Source organism: Capra hircus, chromosome 21 (assembly GCF_001704415.2).
Source record: "Capra hircus breed San Clemente chromosome 21, ASM170441v1, whole genome shotgun sequence".
Lineage (NCBI taxonomy): Eukaryota > Metazoa > Chordata > Mammalia > Artiodactyla > Bovidae > Capra > Capra hircus.
Genome location: NC_030828.1, coordinates 32920888 through 32937593, shown reverse-complemented (window position 1 = coordinate 32937593; position 16706 = coordinate 32920888). Strand labels below are relative to the sequence as shown.

Below are 16706 nucleotides of genomic sequence, written 5' to 3'. Positions count from 1 at the left end.
TTCTGTCATTTCAAGACTGTTACATAAAATCATACGTGATGTGACCTTTTGAGATCGTTTTTTTTTCTATTCAGAACAATACCCTTGAGACCCATCCATGTTGTTGCATGTATCAATAGCTTGTCCCTTGTTACTGCTGAACAGTGTAAAAAAGGGATTTCCAGGTGGCATGGTGGTAAAGAAGCCATCTGTCATTGCAGGAGGTGGAAGGGATGTGGGTTTGATCCCTGGGTCGGGAAGATCCCCTGGAGGAAGAAACGGCAACCCACTCCAGGATTCTTGCCTGGAAAATTCCATGAACACAAGAGCCTAACAGGCTACCGTCCACAGAGTTGCAAAGAATTGGACATGACTGAGCAACTGAGCCTGCAAACCTCACTAAAATGGAGTCTAGAGGCCAGAAGAGGGAGCTCTTGCCCAGTACCACTCCATGTCTATTATAGGACCTGGGTGAATTTGACCCCAAGGGGAAAAGATGTACATTGCATCTTCTACAAGAAATTTACTACCTCAGCAACAGCCAAACAGAAAACCATCATCACCCTGAACCCCCGTTTTTCTCCATTGGACTTTCATTCAAAACAAATCCTCTCAACTTCTTTGTTGGGCTTGGTTATGCCTTTTGCTGTAGCTTGCTTATCCAGAATTTCAGTTCCTTTGCCATTTCCAAAGAAACACATTTTCTGCTAGTAAAATACCTTTTATTTTTAAGGTGAACAAGAGTAGTTTGTAATATGGTTGTAAAACACTTTGCTTAGCCATCATTTGAGGGATATTTGGCTGTTTTCAGCATGGGGCTCTTACAAATAAATCTGCCATGAACACTCATATACAGATTTTTGTGTAGATGCAAGTTTCTATCTTTCTGGGATAAATGCCCAGGAGTACAATTGCTAGGTCATATTAAGGTGTATGTTTAGTTTTTAAAAGAAACTGCCAAACTGTTTTCCAGAATGTCTGGACCACATTATATTTCCACCAGACGCATATGCCAGATAGTTTTATTTGTATTTATATGGTCATTACTTTTCAGTTCCCCTTGTTTTAGTTCAGTTGTTCTAGTAAGTATGTCGTGTTCTCGTACCATGATCTGAATTTACATTTCCTTAATGGTTAGTGATGTTGAACATATACTCATTTTTAAAAGCTAAACAACTGTATTAAAAAGAAAACAATTTGGTAAGTGGTCCTTAAAGTGTGGTCCCTGAACCAGCAGCAAAGCATCACTTGGGAACGTGCTCGAAATTCAAATCATCAGACTCCACCTCCGATCTACTGATCAGAAGCTCTAGGGAGGGAATTCCCTGGGGGTCCAGCAGGCTCCACCTCCGATCTACTGATCAGAAGCTCTAGGGAGGGAATTCCCTGGTGGTCCAGCAGTTATGGGGCTTCCCAGGCGGCACTAGTGGTAAAGAACCTGCCTTCCAGTGCAGCAGATGTGAGAGACATGGGTTCAATCCCTGTGTCAGGAAGATCACCTGGAGGAGGGCATGGCGACCCATCCAGTATTCTTGCCCGGAGAAGCCCATGGACAGAGGAGCCTGGTGGGCTATGGTCCATGGGGTCGCACAGAGTTGGACACGACTGAAGGGGCTCAGCATGCACACCAGAGGTTGGATTCAGTGCTCGCACTACTGAGGGCCCAGGGTTCAATCCCTTGTTGGGGAACTAAGACCCCTCAAGCTTCACGGCAAGGCCAAAACAAACAAACAAAACTGTGGTTTAACAAGCTCTCCAAGCGGAAAGTCGGTATCGTTTACTACAAATAGAAAGCAACTGTAAGAAGGAATGCATTTGCATAACACCTAAAATCATCTTGTGTACCAACAGGTTTACACACCACATTTCGGGGAGGGCCCATTTATTCCTCAGCACTGGGGGCTCCCTTCACACATATTATGACAAGAATACCCCTCCTTCTCCTAAAATTGTGCAGTGCACAGCCTGCCCAGCTTTATACGGAGTTCTGTCTTTCAGACACTGACCCTGTACTACCCACACTCTTAATCTGACCAAGAAAATGGAGGCTCTGAGGATGGTAGAGGCTCAGCCAAGGTCACCCAGTAATGTGGCCAGACTCCGCTTATAGTGCTCTTATCCCTGCGGGAACCCAGGGCAGGGCCTGCACAATTCCTAACCTGTTCAAAGCCTGCCACTAGTCACTGCTGGATGAAAATTTAGCTTCCAAAATAGAATATGGTATACTGTTTTATAAAGGTTATGTTTGTAAAGACTAAAAGGAAAAACTATTCCTCCATACAATGAATACTCCGACATCAAAAGTGTGGGTGTCTCCCCTCACCAACCCACTCCCTTGGCTGAATGTCCTACAGTTCTGCTCTGACACCGTCTACCTGGGGATAGCTCCAAACCATGCAGGAGAAGGGCTCAGTCCCCAAGATTTCCCCTTACCTCAGACACCAATCATCAAAGAGTTGCCCCCCCGCCATAGGAGGTCCAGGTTGGCTACAAATCAGCATTCTCACAATTGCCTCCTCAGGTGAAATAACTTGTCGTAATGGTTCACACAAGTTAGGCAAACACTTATGCTCACCAATTTTGCTATATGACAAAGAACATGATAAATGATACAGTTAAACAGTAAAACGAAGAGACACATTGGGCAAGGCCTGGGAGGTTCCAAAGACAGGAGCTTCTGTCCCAGTGGAGTTGGGGTGTGCCACCTCCCAGTACACCAACCTGTAGCTCTGTGGTTCGCAGATCATTATGGAGGCTTCATCATGTAGGCATAATCAACGGTTAATTCACTCAGCAGCCCCTCTCCAAGATTCTCTTTTTAAAGCATTTATTTATTTATTTGGCTGCACTTGGGTCTTAGTTGTAGCAAGTGAACTCTTAGCTGTAGCATGTGGCACCTAGTCCCCTGACCAGGGATCGACCATGTGCCCCCTGCATTGGCATCATGGCATCTTAACCACTGGACCACCAGAGAAGTCCTGTGTTTTGTCATTTATTACAATTATCATGTTTACTTATGTAATTCGAATGTACTAAGTATTACTTCCCAGGTGGCGCTCACGGTAAAGAATCCATCTGCCAACGCAGGAGACACAAGAGAAGTGGGTTCGATCCCTGAGTCGGGAAGATCCCCTGGAGTTGGAAATGGTAACCCACTCCAGTATTCTTGCCTGGAGAACCCCATGGACAGAGGATCCTGGTGAGCTACAGTCCATGGGGTCATACAGAGCTGGGCATGACTGAATGAGCACAAAAATATCAACTTGAAGCCATTACCTGTGATCCAGCCAGGGCCAACTGTTGGCAAGGTCAGGAGGCCTTCCAGACAGAGCAGCACCTGCACCCACCCCAGTTTCACCAGCTGAGCTCGCCTGGACACCCTTGGCCTGTGGTCACACTCACGCCCTCCATATTCACACCCACCATCACCTCTTGTGGGTGAGGCCCTCCCCTTCCCAATCCTGGGCGCCCATACAACCAAGGCCCGAGAGTCTGTCTGTCTCTAAAGAGAGGGGAACTCCTCAGGGCACAGACCCTGCTCGACCTATCACCCTAGAGCCTGGCATAGAGAAAAAGAGCATTTGGGAAGTGAATGAATGAAGGTGGAACGAATCCCAGAGAAGGGGATTTCCTAAGGCCTTTCTCCAGCAGGTGCAGCCAGTTCCCCTTTCAGCAGCCTCCTGGGCAGGGAACCTGGTGTGAGGGGTAGGGGGCACAAAACCCAGTGTTTTTGGAAGTCAGGAGCAGCAGACTGGATGGACCCAGGGCTTGTGTGAGGCTTGGAGAGGGAGTGCAGAGCTGCTGTGGGGGCTTCAGGGAGTGGCCAGTCTCAGTGAGGTCAGTCCCTGGTTCTTGGGGTGCCCCTGGCCCACAGCTGCGGCTGTGCTGTGCAGCGTGGGGAGGCCCCGGCTGAGGGTGAAGGCGCACAGGGCCTTATCTGGGACTGGCCCTTGATCCAGCCAGAGCCACTGACCCTGGGCCTGCGCCCCCAGCCCCTCAGACCGCCTCAGAGAGACACTCACCTTCAATGCGGGGCTGCACGAGAGTGGCAGGTAAGAGAGAAAGGCAAGGTGAGCCTCGGCGTTAGAAGCCAAAACATCACCTCACGGCCAGAGGCTGGACAGGACTCTCCTGATGATCTGTGGGGCAAGAGGGGGTCTCCAACTAGCCAGAGTTTCAGAGTTCTGGCCAGGACCAATCCCTTCCTTGCTCAGGAACGTGGGCTGACCCTCCCAGTGCTGATCTGGAGCTTTCTCTCAAGCAGACAGATGAGATCCACGCTTGCCTGCTTGCCTCCACCTCCTTATGAAGCCTTCCTCTCTCCACCTGTGGAGTGTGTGGGGCTGGGATGAGCAGGTGTTCACCTGTGGGCTTCTGACTCCGCTGCCCCAGGTGGGTCTGGAGAGCCTGGTCTATACGCAATGTTCCAGCACCCTTCACTAGCCACCTGGCCATCTTTTCTTTGTTACTTGGGACTATCTCATGCCTTGAAGGCTGTTTAGCAGTGTTCCTGGCCTCTGCCTTCTGTCCTCTGGAGGCCAGCATTCTATAGTTGTGACCATTAAAAATATCTTCAGACATTATCAAATATCCCCTCGGGAGGGAAAATCACCCCCAGTTGAGATGCCCAGGCCATAGCACCTCTAGGATAATGTTGGGTGATAATGAGAGTGCATTACTGCTCCTGACTGTAAGGGGATACATCTAGTATTAGAATATAGTATCTGTGTACTCCTGTCCAGGGCTAGTATACCAGTATACTGTATCAAAGTTTAATTTGCAAAAAAGTGAAACACATGACTTTCATACAAGTGGAGGAAAGCATGTCAAATATTTAATTAATGAGGGAACAGTAAGATGGTAAAGCTAATTCAAAGAACTTAAAAAAAAATCTTTTGGCCACGCGGCATGTGGGACCTTAGTTGCCAACCAGGGATCCAACCAACGCCCCCTGCATTGGCAGCACAGAGTCTTAAAACTTTGGACCACCAGTAAGGTCCCCAAGGAACATTTTGAGAAGTTTTTTTTAACTGAAGGATAATTGCTTTACAGAATTTTGTTGGTTTCTGCCATACATCAACATGAATCAGCCATAGGTATACATATTTCCCCTCCCCCTGAACCTCCTTCCCATCTCCCTTCCCACCCTACCCCTCTTGGTTGATATACAGTCCCTGTCTGAGTTTCCTGAGTCACACAGCAAATTCCCATTGGCTATCTATTTCACAGAGGGTAATGTCAGTTTCCATGTTACTCTCTCCATACATCTCACCCTCTCCTTCCTCCCCCCGTCCCCTCGTGTCCTTAAGTCTGTTTCCTATGTCTGTGTTGAGAAGTATTTCTAGTGCACAGGCAAAGGCATTTCAAAGTGTGTGCTGAGAGACAAAACCCTGATAATTACATGTGGGGCAACAAAATTGTAATCTTTGCGGTTATCTTTTCTACTGGACAGAAAATCACGAGTTAACATGTAATTTCTCAGGTACATTTTCCTACATTAGTGGCTTTCAAAGTGTAGTCCCCAAACTGGAAATCTCAGCAGACCAAGGAACCTGTTGGAAATGCAAAATTCCAGGTCTCATTCCAGAGCTAAGTAATTAGAGAAACTCTGGGGGTGGAGCCTAGTACTGTTGTAACAAGCCCAGCAGGTGATTCTTAAACACTCTAAAAGTTTGATAACTACTGGTCTAAATAGTCAAATAATCTCTGTTTGTGAAACAAATCTGTGAGACAACACTCCAGTAAGACATTAAAAGGACGTGCCATCTGCCTTTTGCCTTATTTCCACATTTAAATAAATCGTCTGTTTGATGTTTCCTGTTTTGTCTTTCAAATACCCTATCAACTTAGGGCAGTTTTCATCTGTTACTAATTTTTTTTCTTCTTTTTAATAATGATTTCCTAAGTGCGTCAATTCATTTCTTCTTTTGGAACTATTCTTGTCCTCTTAAAAGAAAAAAATTTTCTGATATGGCATATTGCAACGCTATTGATTTCATTGTACTGATGTTTATGATTTTTAAAAAGATCTTTTTAAGTGTGATCAATTTTAGCAAGAATTAACTTTCCATCTCTTTCTATTTATGAAGTGGTTTAATTGTCCTGGACTCTGTCCTTTCACAGCTTGAAAGGCTGCAACAAAAAAACAATCAGGGCCTACTGTGTAGGTGAGAGGCATAGAACCGAAGAGAGAAATCAGTTTTCCATTTCTTTTTTGGTCATTAGTTTATACTCTAGTGTATTTTTGTTGTTGCTATCTTTTGTTTGTTTTTATCTATTTAAGGGAATACTGGAAACTTAGTTTTCCTGGTTTGTTCATTACTTCAAGCTCACCAGTAAGCAGACTAATACAATTTAAAGCAACCTTTTCCTCTCCCATTAGATTAAGAAAAATTAAGATAAACAGCTGATGTTCGTGAAGCTGCAAAAGCATTCTGAGCATGTCAACTCTTACAGGCTTTTTGCTATGCAACTAAAGGGATTCATCAAAATGAAATAAAATACCCAGGCACTACCAGGCACTTGAAGGAGGTATCTAAGGTACTGGTAATGTTTCCTTATTTGGGTGTTGGTTACACGGGGCGGACGGTTTATGAAAATTCATTAAGCTCTGTATTTGTACTATGTACAATTTCCTGTATGTGCATTCTATTCCAATAAAGTTTTACAAATGTATCTTTTGCCACAACCCACACCTGTATAGTAAGGGCACTGCTTACAGATGGGAAACATGGAAACGACCTGAATACCACTGCAGAGAGGAAGGCCTCCTCTGCCTTAAAGAGAACAAATTAAACAGCTTCCACTCCCTCTTCCTGCTGCTTTGGTTCTGTTTTCAGTTAATCTGGGGGTTGGCGCTGGTCCTTCCCGGGGAAAGGTTCTGGGGACTGACAAAGGGTCTCCGTGTTTCGCTCCCGTGACGCTAGGCGACTGGCTCCCGCCTTGATCCCAGGAAGCCCCGCCCCAGCGTCACGTGACAGCTGCATCAGCTGACTCGGCGCGACCGGACGGGGAAAGTCCTGGGCGCGGGCTTCCTGGAGCAATGGTGAGGGATGAGGGTCGATACGAGGCTGTGGTTGCTGAGGGCGGGCATGGTAGGAGCCCCAAATTCCCCCGCCGCTGCTGCGGGAAGCAAATGGGAAATCTGCCTGGGCCGCGGAGCAGACACTTAGGTGCGGTCGTTAAAGCCGAGGGTCTGGTAAAGAAAAGCCTCCCTCCGTCCTCCTCCAGCAGGGCGGGACGGCAGGCTTGGAGTGTCTTGACTGGAAGGAAGGGCCCGAACTCTCGGGGGCAGGAGCTGGGGCTTGTCTCTGCAGGCCTTTCTCCGCCCCTGAGTAGGACGTCCCGAAGGCGGGCCTCCCAGCCTTCCTGTAGAGCTTGGAGGAAAACTTACTCACAATTTCGCTCAGTCTTCTGCATTGTTAGGAAATCGCTTTGCTCTTCCCAGAGGCAGAAAGGAATATATACGGGGTGGAAACTTCTCCACTTCTCCATTCCTTCATTCCTTTAACAGATTATGAGTGCCTGCTGTATACCGGGACTGTGCCAGGCACTAGCACTTGGGCTGCAGGAGGGAAGGGCAGAGTTGGAGGCTTGCCAATTAAAATGGGCAGTCATAGTTAAGACCTGAGCCGGGAGGGACTAAACTCACCTTGTGCATAGTGCCAAAAGGCTTCCCAAGGATGACATCACCTGAGGGCCTGGGAGCCGGGAAGAAAGCTTGCTGGGGCAGAAAGAAAGCAGCTAGTGTATCAGGAATTGGGAGGCATGGAAAGGGGCTGGTGGGAGGCTGTATTTTCAGATAGGGGACAGCATTCAAAGACTTCAGGTGAGTGAGAGCTCGGAAGGTAGGAATGAATGCATTTCATCACCTGGAAGAGTAGAAACTAGAGGCTAGTGAACGATGAGGCTCGACAGATAAGCAAAGACCACAGCTTGCTGGGTCTTGAGAGGAGTTTGGACTTTTAAGAAAGGACGGCAGGGAAATGAGGAAGAGCCTTTCAGCTGATTTGTTGAGAAAGGGAGAGGGGAACAGCCTGGGGCAGCAGACACTCCCCCACCCAGGAGGTGGTAGTGACTTGAGAGAGAGTGGAGATGGAAGTGGAGATCAGTGGGGCTCAGAGACTAAATGCATGAGGGAGAAGGGAGAGGGAGGGAGCTGGGTTTGGTTCCCAGGTACTGGTGCTCAGTGGTGGTGGGACAGGTTGGGGCAGGTTTCAGAGGGAAGAGAACCAGTCACTGTGATACATGTTTAGTGAGACCTCTAAGCCCCCAGGTGCACCAGGTAGGAGACAGTCTGGATTTAAGGGTCTGGAGTTCAGAAGAGATCGACAATACGATGGCAGTTATAAATTTGGGAGTCATCAGCAAGATGATCTGTCTCAGCCACAGTGAGTTCAGAAGAAAGGGCCTAGGACAGAACCTAGAGAAATGCTGGTATTTTAAGAAATTACACAAGGAACACATTCTTATGGTAAAAATGTAAATAATACAGAGATGGTAGAAGTCAGAGAAAGTCCAGAGATGATAAAATAGTCCAGCGGGTAGAATTCAGGGGCCCATAAACTTAGGAAAATACTATATCTCAATTTTCACTAACTTCAAACTGAAATTTAATATTTCCTCCAGTTGTGAATGTTGGCAACAGACCTCAGTATTATTAGCAGCACCTCTGACTTTGTCACTAATAGAAATCAGATATTTGCATGTCACAGCTGTTGGCGTTATTTACACATTTATGCTCATTTCCAAATCACTTTCATCACTTGAATTGAAACATATGTCACGTCACCGATTGGTTTTGAATATTTTGATAACTTTTTTTTTCCCCTGCCACACCATGTGGCTTGAGGAATCTCTGTTCCCTGATCAGGGATTGAACCGAGGGCCGCAGCAGTGAAAGCCCAGGGTCCTAACCACTAGGCAACCAGGGAACTACCTATTTTGATAACTTTTAATTAGTATCTTTCATGTGTAGTTTTTCCTATGTACTTTATTCATTTGAAAACATTGTTTTGAGAGAGGCCTGTAAGCCTTCACCAGATGCCTAATGAGTCCATGCCACAAAACAGTTAAAAATCCCTGAAGTAGGGAAAGAAGCCCCAGACTTTCCTTAACACCCCACCACCTCACCAGCAGTCCCAGTGCCTTGCCTCAGGGTAATGACAGCAGGCAGTCTGCTGAAGTCACCATTGGGGGGTTGGGGGTGGGGAGGGGTGAGCCAGCAAATGAGACGGAGGCCAGGCCCGAGGGAGAAATCCGGAAGAGTATGTTGCTTCAAGAAGGATGGGTTTGTGTCCGCTGTTGTGGATGAGCTAAGGAAGAGGAAGACTAGGTTTAGTGACAAAAGTCATTTGTGACCATGGCTAGAGGACTTCACTGGGGTCACATGTGATCAAGGGGGTGGCAGGCCAGAAAGGAGGTCTGGAGGTGGCAGGGTCATGGAGCAGATCTGAAGTGAACAGTGAACAGTGGGCAAAGTAGACGACATGGAGTTAATAGGGCTGCCTTGAGGGCCTGACAGAAGCAGGAGAACGTGGATTCATTGTGTCTCCAGTTTGCAGGTTTTGTTCCCAAAATCTGAAAGCAGTGCAGGTAGAGGCGTGAAGAGATGAACATGTACATTGTGTGCGGTAGAGCTTTGCTGCAGAAACGGGGCAAAGGACAGTGGATCAGGCGGGTGGAAGATATTATCAATATGTGGTTGACTGGGTGGGTTTGGATTCTAACAGAAGAGAGACCTTGGATAAATAATAAAATGTGATATGTGGTGTGATAAACGCTGTGGAGATCAAAAAGGAAGGAGCTAGAACATGATGGTGAAGAGCTGTTTAAACTGCTTTTTTGAGCTAAAATCAACATAAATCATGCATGTGTAAATGTATGGTTCAGTAAGTTTTGACGGGTATGCTCATGAAAACATTACCATGATCAAGATAATGAATACATCTGCTGACCTTTCCAAACTACCTTGTGTGAGGGGCTATTTAAGAAAGTCACAGAAAGCCCATCAGCAGAGGTGTCATTTGGGCAGAGACCTGAGTGAAATGAGAGAGCAAGCCACGTTTAATTTGCAGTAGAAGCAACAGGGAGCCCAGTATAGCTGGAGCTGGAGGGGGAAAGGAAGAGCAGGTGAGGGGCATGTGTTCCGTGCGGCACCCCCAGCGCTTACAGTGGGTTCTCCCACAGAGCAGGCACTCAGGCTTGTCCGTAGAACAGGTGCATGCCTGGGACACGCATCAGAACAAGGTTTGGTGGCAGGAAGAGTCAGGGAGAGTGTTCTCTAAACAGCCTAGTAGTAGGGGAGAACAAGTGGCCAGAGTTCATCCATCTTGGCAGGGAGCAGGGACCCTGAGGAGCTAGCGCGGGAGACACCTGAGCGTATGTCAGCCCGCCCTCCAGCCTGACCACCTGCCTCACTCTCTTGCAGAGGTTCCGATTCTGTGGTGACCTGGACTGTCCTGACTGGGTCCTGGCAGAGATCAGCACGCTGGCCAAGATTGTTGAGTGCACGGGATCTTGGGGGTGGGGGACAGGGAGGGATTGCACCTGGGGGCTCTTGGGTGGGTGGAGGGTGGTGAGGTCACTCTTGAGTTGGGGTCTCAGCCCTCTTGGGCCATTCTCACGTGCTGTGTGACTGATCATGTGGCCAGCCCCTCAGCATGCCTGTGTGAAGTGGGTCAGTCTAACTGATATAAGGCCTCCCCCTCCAGTCCTCTGTGAAGCTGAGGCTGCTGTGTGGCCAGGTGCTGAAGGACCTTCTGGGAGAGGGGATTGACGTGAGTACAGGACCCTGCCCACCATGGTCCCATGACCCGGTGACCCCACTGCCCTGAAAGTACACCAGACCTAGGGGGGTGGGTGATCAGCTCCCACCCTCCCTGGATACCTCGTGTCCTTACCACAGGGTCCAAGCCAGGGGGTTGGTGAGTAGGGGACCAGCCCCGCCCTGAGAGCCTCCTTTCTTCACAGTATGAGAAGATCCTGAAGCTCACCATGGACGCCAGGTTTGGTGAGCACCCCACTGGCTCCGCAGACCTTTGGGTGACCCTGGGTACTCGGCCTGGGGCCTGGCACAAAGGCCCCTCCTCCCAGCCTCCTCTGACCCGCTGGCCCCAGCGGAGGAGATAAGGGAGGAAAGGCACTGCCACCCCAGGGCCTCCACCAGCTCCTGGGGGGGCAGTGGCAGTGCTCGTGGCTTTAGGAGGCCTGGGTACTCTGAGCTGAAGATAGTGGGGCCACAGGAGGTGTTTGGGGCCGCAGTGCCTCCCCCACACTCCACCCATGGCTCCCCTCAGAGTCAGGCGATGTGAAGGCCACGGTGGCGGTGCTGAGTTTCATCCTCTCCAGTGCAGCCAAGCACAACGTGGATGGCGAGTCCTTGTCCAGCGAACTGCAGCAGCTGGGGCTGCCCAAAGGTACGGGGATGAGGGCAGGCAGGAGGGTGACCTGTAGGCCGAGGAGTGCTGGGCAGAGGTCAGGCTGTGTGACCCTGGGACACACCTTGCCTTCTCTGGGCCAGGAGCCTGAGACCTGCGCTCTGAGCCACCTAAGCCTGAGCCCCCATCTGCTAGCTCAGGGGACCTCCTTTCGTCCCCAGAGCACGCGGCCAGCCTCTGTCGCTGCTACGAGGAGAAGCAGAGCTCCCTGCAGGCGCGCCTGCGGGCCTGCAGCTTGCGGGGTGAGTGCAGGGTGGGCCTGGGTTGGGTCTGGGCTTCATTCTGGAAGGTGCCTGTGGTTTGGAAGGTGTTTGTTCAGAAAGGATACTTAACCACGTCATGTCAAGCAGTCACAGGCTGGGATTCCTGGCTCCTGCCCAGGTTTCTCTCCTCTGAGACCTTCCCTGGGTAATCTGACTTCTTGGGTCAGAGGGATGAGAGCTTCTCAAAGGCCACAGAGCCCTGGAGGGTTCAGGGTTGAGCCGGGGTGAGGGCTTGGGCCGCCTGGCTCCTCGGCCTGTGACCTCAAGCCCCTCTCGGTCTCACAGTGAACAGGCTGGTAGGCGTGGGCTGGCGGGTGGACTACACCCTGAGCTCTAGCCTGCTGCGCACCGTGGAAGAGCCTTTGGTCCACCTGCGGCTGGAGGTGGCCGCTGCCCCAGGTGGCCCGGTCCAGCCTGTTGCCATGTCCCTCTCAGCAGACAAGTTCAAGGTCCTCCTGGCAGGTGAGGCTCGGCTGTATCGGGAGGGTAAGGGGCGCCCTGAGGTCCTGCCTAACTGCTGCCTGCCTGCCTGCCTCTCCCCACTGCAGACTTAAAGCAGGCCCAAACCCTGATGAACTCCGTGGGCTGAGAAGAAGAGCACAGGGCCCCATGTGGAGCTGCCCTCGAACTTCTCAGTAGGGGGCCGCCCCAGCTCCAGGACCCTGAGGGTCTGGTCTCCTGAATCTCTGGCTTCCTAGGTGACCACCTGAGAATCCAGCCTGGGATCCTGAGAACACTTCCAGCATTGCCTTCCCTCCCCTGTGAAAGGCACTTATCAATGGTTTTCCAGAGAAGGGAGAATAAACAGAAGTGTGGAAAGTGTAAAGAAGTGTGTGTGATTTCTTTAGGGTTCAGATCAGAGGTTTTCGTGACAGAGACCAAGTGATACGCTGACCTATGGTACATTTTCTTTTCTCAGCTGCTGACTGAGGCTGGTCAGGGGTGAGGCAGGAGGAGGACCAAAATGAGACAGCTTGTCTGTAGACAGGAGAATCAGGGCTCCAGCTCCTGGTCCTAGGATGCTCTTGGCTCTGCCCTCTCTGTGCTGGCCTTCTCTTGAAGCTGGCAGCAAGTAGGTGGCCTCAACACCAGATGCCCCAAGTAGCGAAAGGAGAAGAGCCCTTGCCTCTGTGTCATCTCTAGGAAGAGAGAGGGCCCATGCCTGAACCACTCATTGGCAAGGGGAATGGGATAATGGGCTGGATGATTGTGACCCCACCCCTAATTTCCTATGTCCAAGCCCCAACCCCAGTGAGAGGGTTTTAGGAGGTGGGGCCTCCGGGAAGTAATTAGGTTCAAAAGAAGTCATGAGACCTGCATGATGGGATTAGTGCTCTTATAAAAAAAGGAAGACAGACTCTCTCGCTATAAACATGTACGGAGGAAAGGCCATATAAGAACAGCAAGAAGACAGCTGTCCAACAAAGCAGGAGAGAGCCTCACCAAGACCTGATTCTGGCTTGAACGTGGACTTCGCAGTCTCTGGAACTGTGAGAAATAGATGTCTGCTATTTAACCCACCCAGTCCATGGTATTTTGTTATAGCAGCCTGAACACACTAAGACAAAGGGCTTCCCAGGACTGTCTTAGGCCATCCAGGGCCGTTTGTAGAAAAGACTGATCCCAGGTCTAGGGCAGGGAGAGTATAGGGGGAGCCTAGAACATCTCAGGGTCCAAAAGTGAAAGTGAAGCCACTCAGTCGTGTCCGACTCTTTGCCTATCAGGCATGGACTGTAGCCTATCAGGCTCCTCCGTCCATGGGATTTTCCAGGCAAGAATACTGGAGTGGGTTGCCATTTCCTTCTCCAGGGGATCTTCCTGACCCAGGGATCAAACCCAGTTTCTCCCACATTGTAGGCAGACACTTTTACCATCTGAGCCACCAGGGAAATCTCAGGGTCCAAGGAAACTATCAAAAATGAGTCATGTCAACAGGAGCCAGCTTGACACACTGGCTAAAGATGGGACAATTTAAAGAGATAAGGCCTGACTCCCCTCCTGGCTTCTGCTTCTGGAGAAATGGAACAGATGGGCTTTTCTCTGTTCCTCCCACAAGGTTTTAAGTGCAGCTAAAAACCTTGGACATTTTTTATAAAACATAAGACTACGAAAGGTGATGAGACAGCAGACTGGCTAGGATCCTCAAGACCTGAAGAACAATACAGCAAAAAGTGCCTTAGATTTTCTTTTTGTTTCATGTATCCCAGGCTGAGTGATGGAGAAGCTGACTGCCTAGAAACACCAACACACAAAGGAAGCCCCGACAAAAGCCTGCTTTCTCTAAGCAGTAGACGAGGAAAAGGACAGCCAGGCAGCACAGAAAAGTTAGAGACAATAAGGGCTGTCCTCTGGCCACACCCTATAGAACCGCAGTCCCCCTTCCACCCATGCCTACAAAGGCTGAGTGGGAGCTTAGACCCTACCCAAGCTGGCAGGAGGTGGCATAGCCCTTCCCCCACTAGCACCACGTCAGAGAAGTCCTGCTAAAAGAGAAGATTTAAACACGATCCAGTCTCATAATACCCAAAATGTTTAGAATTCAATTTTTAAAAACCATTGTACCAAGAACCAACAAAATTTCAACTCAAAAAAAGACAAACGCCAACACTAGAATGTCTCAGATGTTACAAGTCTATGCTAAGGATTTTAAAGCAGCCGTCCTAAAAATGCCTCAAGTCTCAGCAGAGAAATAGAAGATAGAAAGAACAAGATAAACATTTTAGAACCGAAAACTACAATAGCCCAAGTAAAAATCTCAATGGGTGAACTTAACAACAGAAAAAAGAATCAGTGGATTTGAGGATAATAGAAATTACCCAGTCTAAACAACAGAGGGAAGATAACTTGGAAAACAACAAGAACAAAAAAATAAATAAAATAGAGCCTCAAGGACCTGTAGGACTATTAACAAAAGATCTGGTGCTTGTGGTGTCAGAGTCCCAGAAGGTAAGAAGCAGGAGGGTAGAGCAGAGAAGAACCCAAAGAAATTATGACTAACGTTTTCCAGAACATGGCAAAGGACACAAATGTATAGAGTTGAGAAGCTGAATGAACTCCACACAGGTTGAATCTAAAGAAATTTATGTCAAGATACATCATAATCAAACTTCTGAGAACTAAAGAAAAGAAAAATATCCTGAAAGCAGCAAGACAGACATGACACCTTACATATCGGCGGAAACAATTCAAATGACTGAATAGCGCATCAGAAGCCGCAGAGCCCAAAGACAACAAACACAGCACGTTTCAGGCCCTGAAAGACAAGAAACGTCAGCCCAGAATTCTGTATTCAGAAAAAGTCACCTCAAGAGTAAAGGACAAGGGACTTCCCTGGGGGTCCAGTGCAGGGAGCCCGAGTTCCATCCCTGGTCAAGGAACTAGACCCCACGTGCCGCAACTAAGAGTTCCCAGGATACATCTAAAGATCCCACATGGGGACTTCCCTGGTGGTCCAGTAGTTGAGAGTCCACCTGCCAATGCAGGGGACATGGGTTCGATTCCAGGTCTGGGAAGTTCCCACACGTTGCAGGAAAATTGTGTGTCACAATTACTGAGTCCGCAAGTGGCAACTACTGAAGCCCACCATCTGGAGCCTGTGCTCCGCAACAAGAGAAGCCACTGCAACGAGAAGCCTGCACACTGAAAAGAAAGCCCAGACAGCAGCGAAGACCCAGCACAGCCAGAAATAGATAGATAATAAAAATTAAAGATCCCACGTGCCACAACTAAAGATCCCACATGGGACAACTAAAGGTCCTGCATGCTGCAAGTAAAACCTAGCACAGCCAAAGAAATATATATATATATATATATATATAATATATATATTATATATATATATATATAAAGAGTAAAGGGTGAGTAAAAGAATGAAATTAGAACATTTCTCATACCATAAAAAAAATCAAAATGGATTAAAGACCTAAATGTAAGACCAGATATGATAAAACTTGAAGAAAACATAGGCAGAATACTCTGACATAAATTGTAGCAATTTGGGGGGAGGGATTTTTTTTCTTCCTAAGGCAAAGGAAACATAAGAAAAAATTTAAAAATGGCATATAATTAAACTTAAGCGCTTTGGCACGGCAAAGGAAACCACTGACAAAAAAGTCTACACAATGGGAGAAAATAATTGCAAATGATATGACTGGTAAGGGATTAATATCCAAAATATATAAATGCACCCAGAACTCAATATCAAAAAAGGAAACAAACCGACTGAAAAATGAGCAGAAAAATTGAATAATCATTTTTCCAAAGAAGACATAGGAATGGCCAACCGGCAATGAAAAGATGCTCAGCATCGCTAATTATTAAATAAATGCAAATCACAACCGCAATGAGATATCACCTCCTACCTGTCGGAATGGCTATTACCAAAAAGACTACAAATAAAAATGTTGGCAAGGATGTGGAGAAAAGGGAACCCTTGTTCATTGTTGGTAGGAATATAAATTGGTATAGTCACTGTGGAAGCTATATTGAGTTTCCTCAAAAAAAATAGCAATAGAACTATCATGTAATCCAGCAATCTGACTTCTGGGTATTTATCTGCAGGAAATAAAGACACTAATTCAAAAAGATACACATACCCCAATGTTCATAATATATTATACATGTCACTAATCCATAAAAAACAATGAAATTTTGCTTTTTACAAAAATATAGATGGACCCAGGAGAGTATTATGCTTAGTAAAATAAATCAGAGAAAGACAAAATAGTGTATGACATCACTGACATGTAGATCCAAGAAATGAATGAATGGAAGAAAACAAACAGATCCATAGACATAGAGAATAAACTAATAGTTACCAGTGGGAAGACAGAAGAGCGGAGGAATAGACAAGAGTAGGGGATTAAGAGGTACAAACCTCTTTATTTTATGTGTAAAATAAATAAGCTTCAGGGACACATGTACAGCACAGAGTATACAGTCAATGTCTTATAATAACTTTAAATGGATTATAACTATAAAAATATTGAATCCCTATGTTGCACATCTGAAACTAATATAATATAAA

The 16706-nt window shown here is 47.6% G+C and overlaps 1 protein-coding gene across 1 annotated transcript; it reads left to right on the top strand.

Annotated features, from left to right (window-relative positions):
• On the top strand, nt 6935-12506 carry COMMD4 (COMM domain containing 4). The gene is made up of 8 exons (XM_018066541.1): nt 6935-7024; nt 10409-10480; nt 10692-10757; nt 10951-10990; nt 11277-11396; nt 11579-11659; nt 11966-12142; nt 12229-12506. The coding sequence occupies exons 1-8, from the start codon at nt 7022-7024 to the stop codon at nt 12267-12269; spliced, it is 600 nt and encodes a 199-aa protein (XP_017922030.1). The 5' UTR covers nt 6935-7021; the 3' UTR covers nt 12270-12506.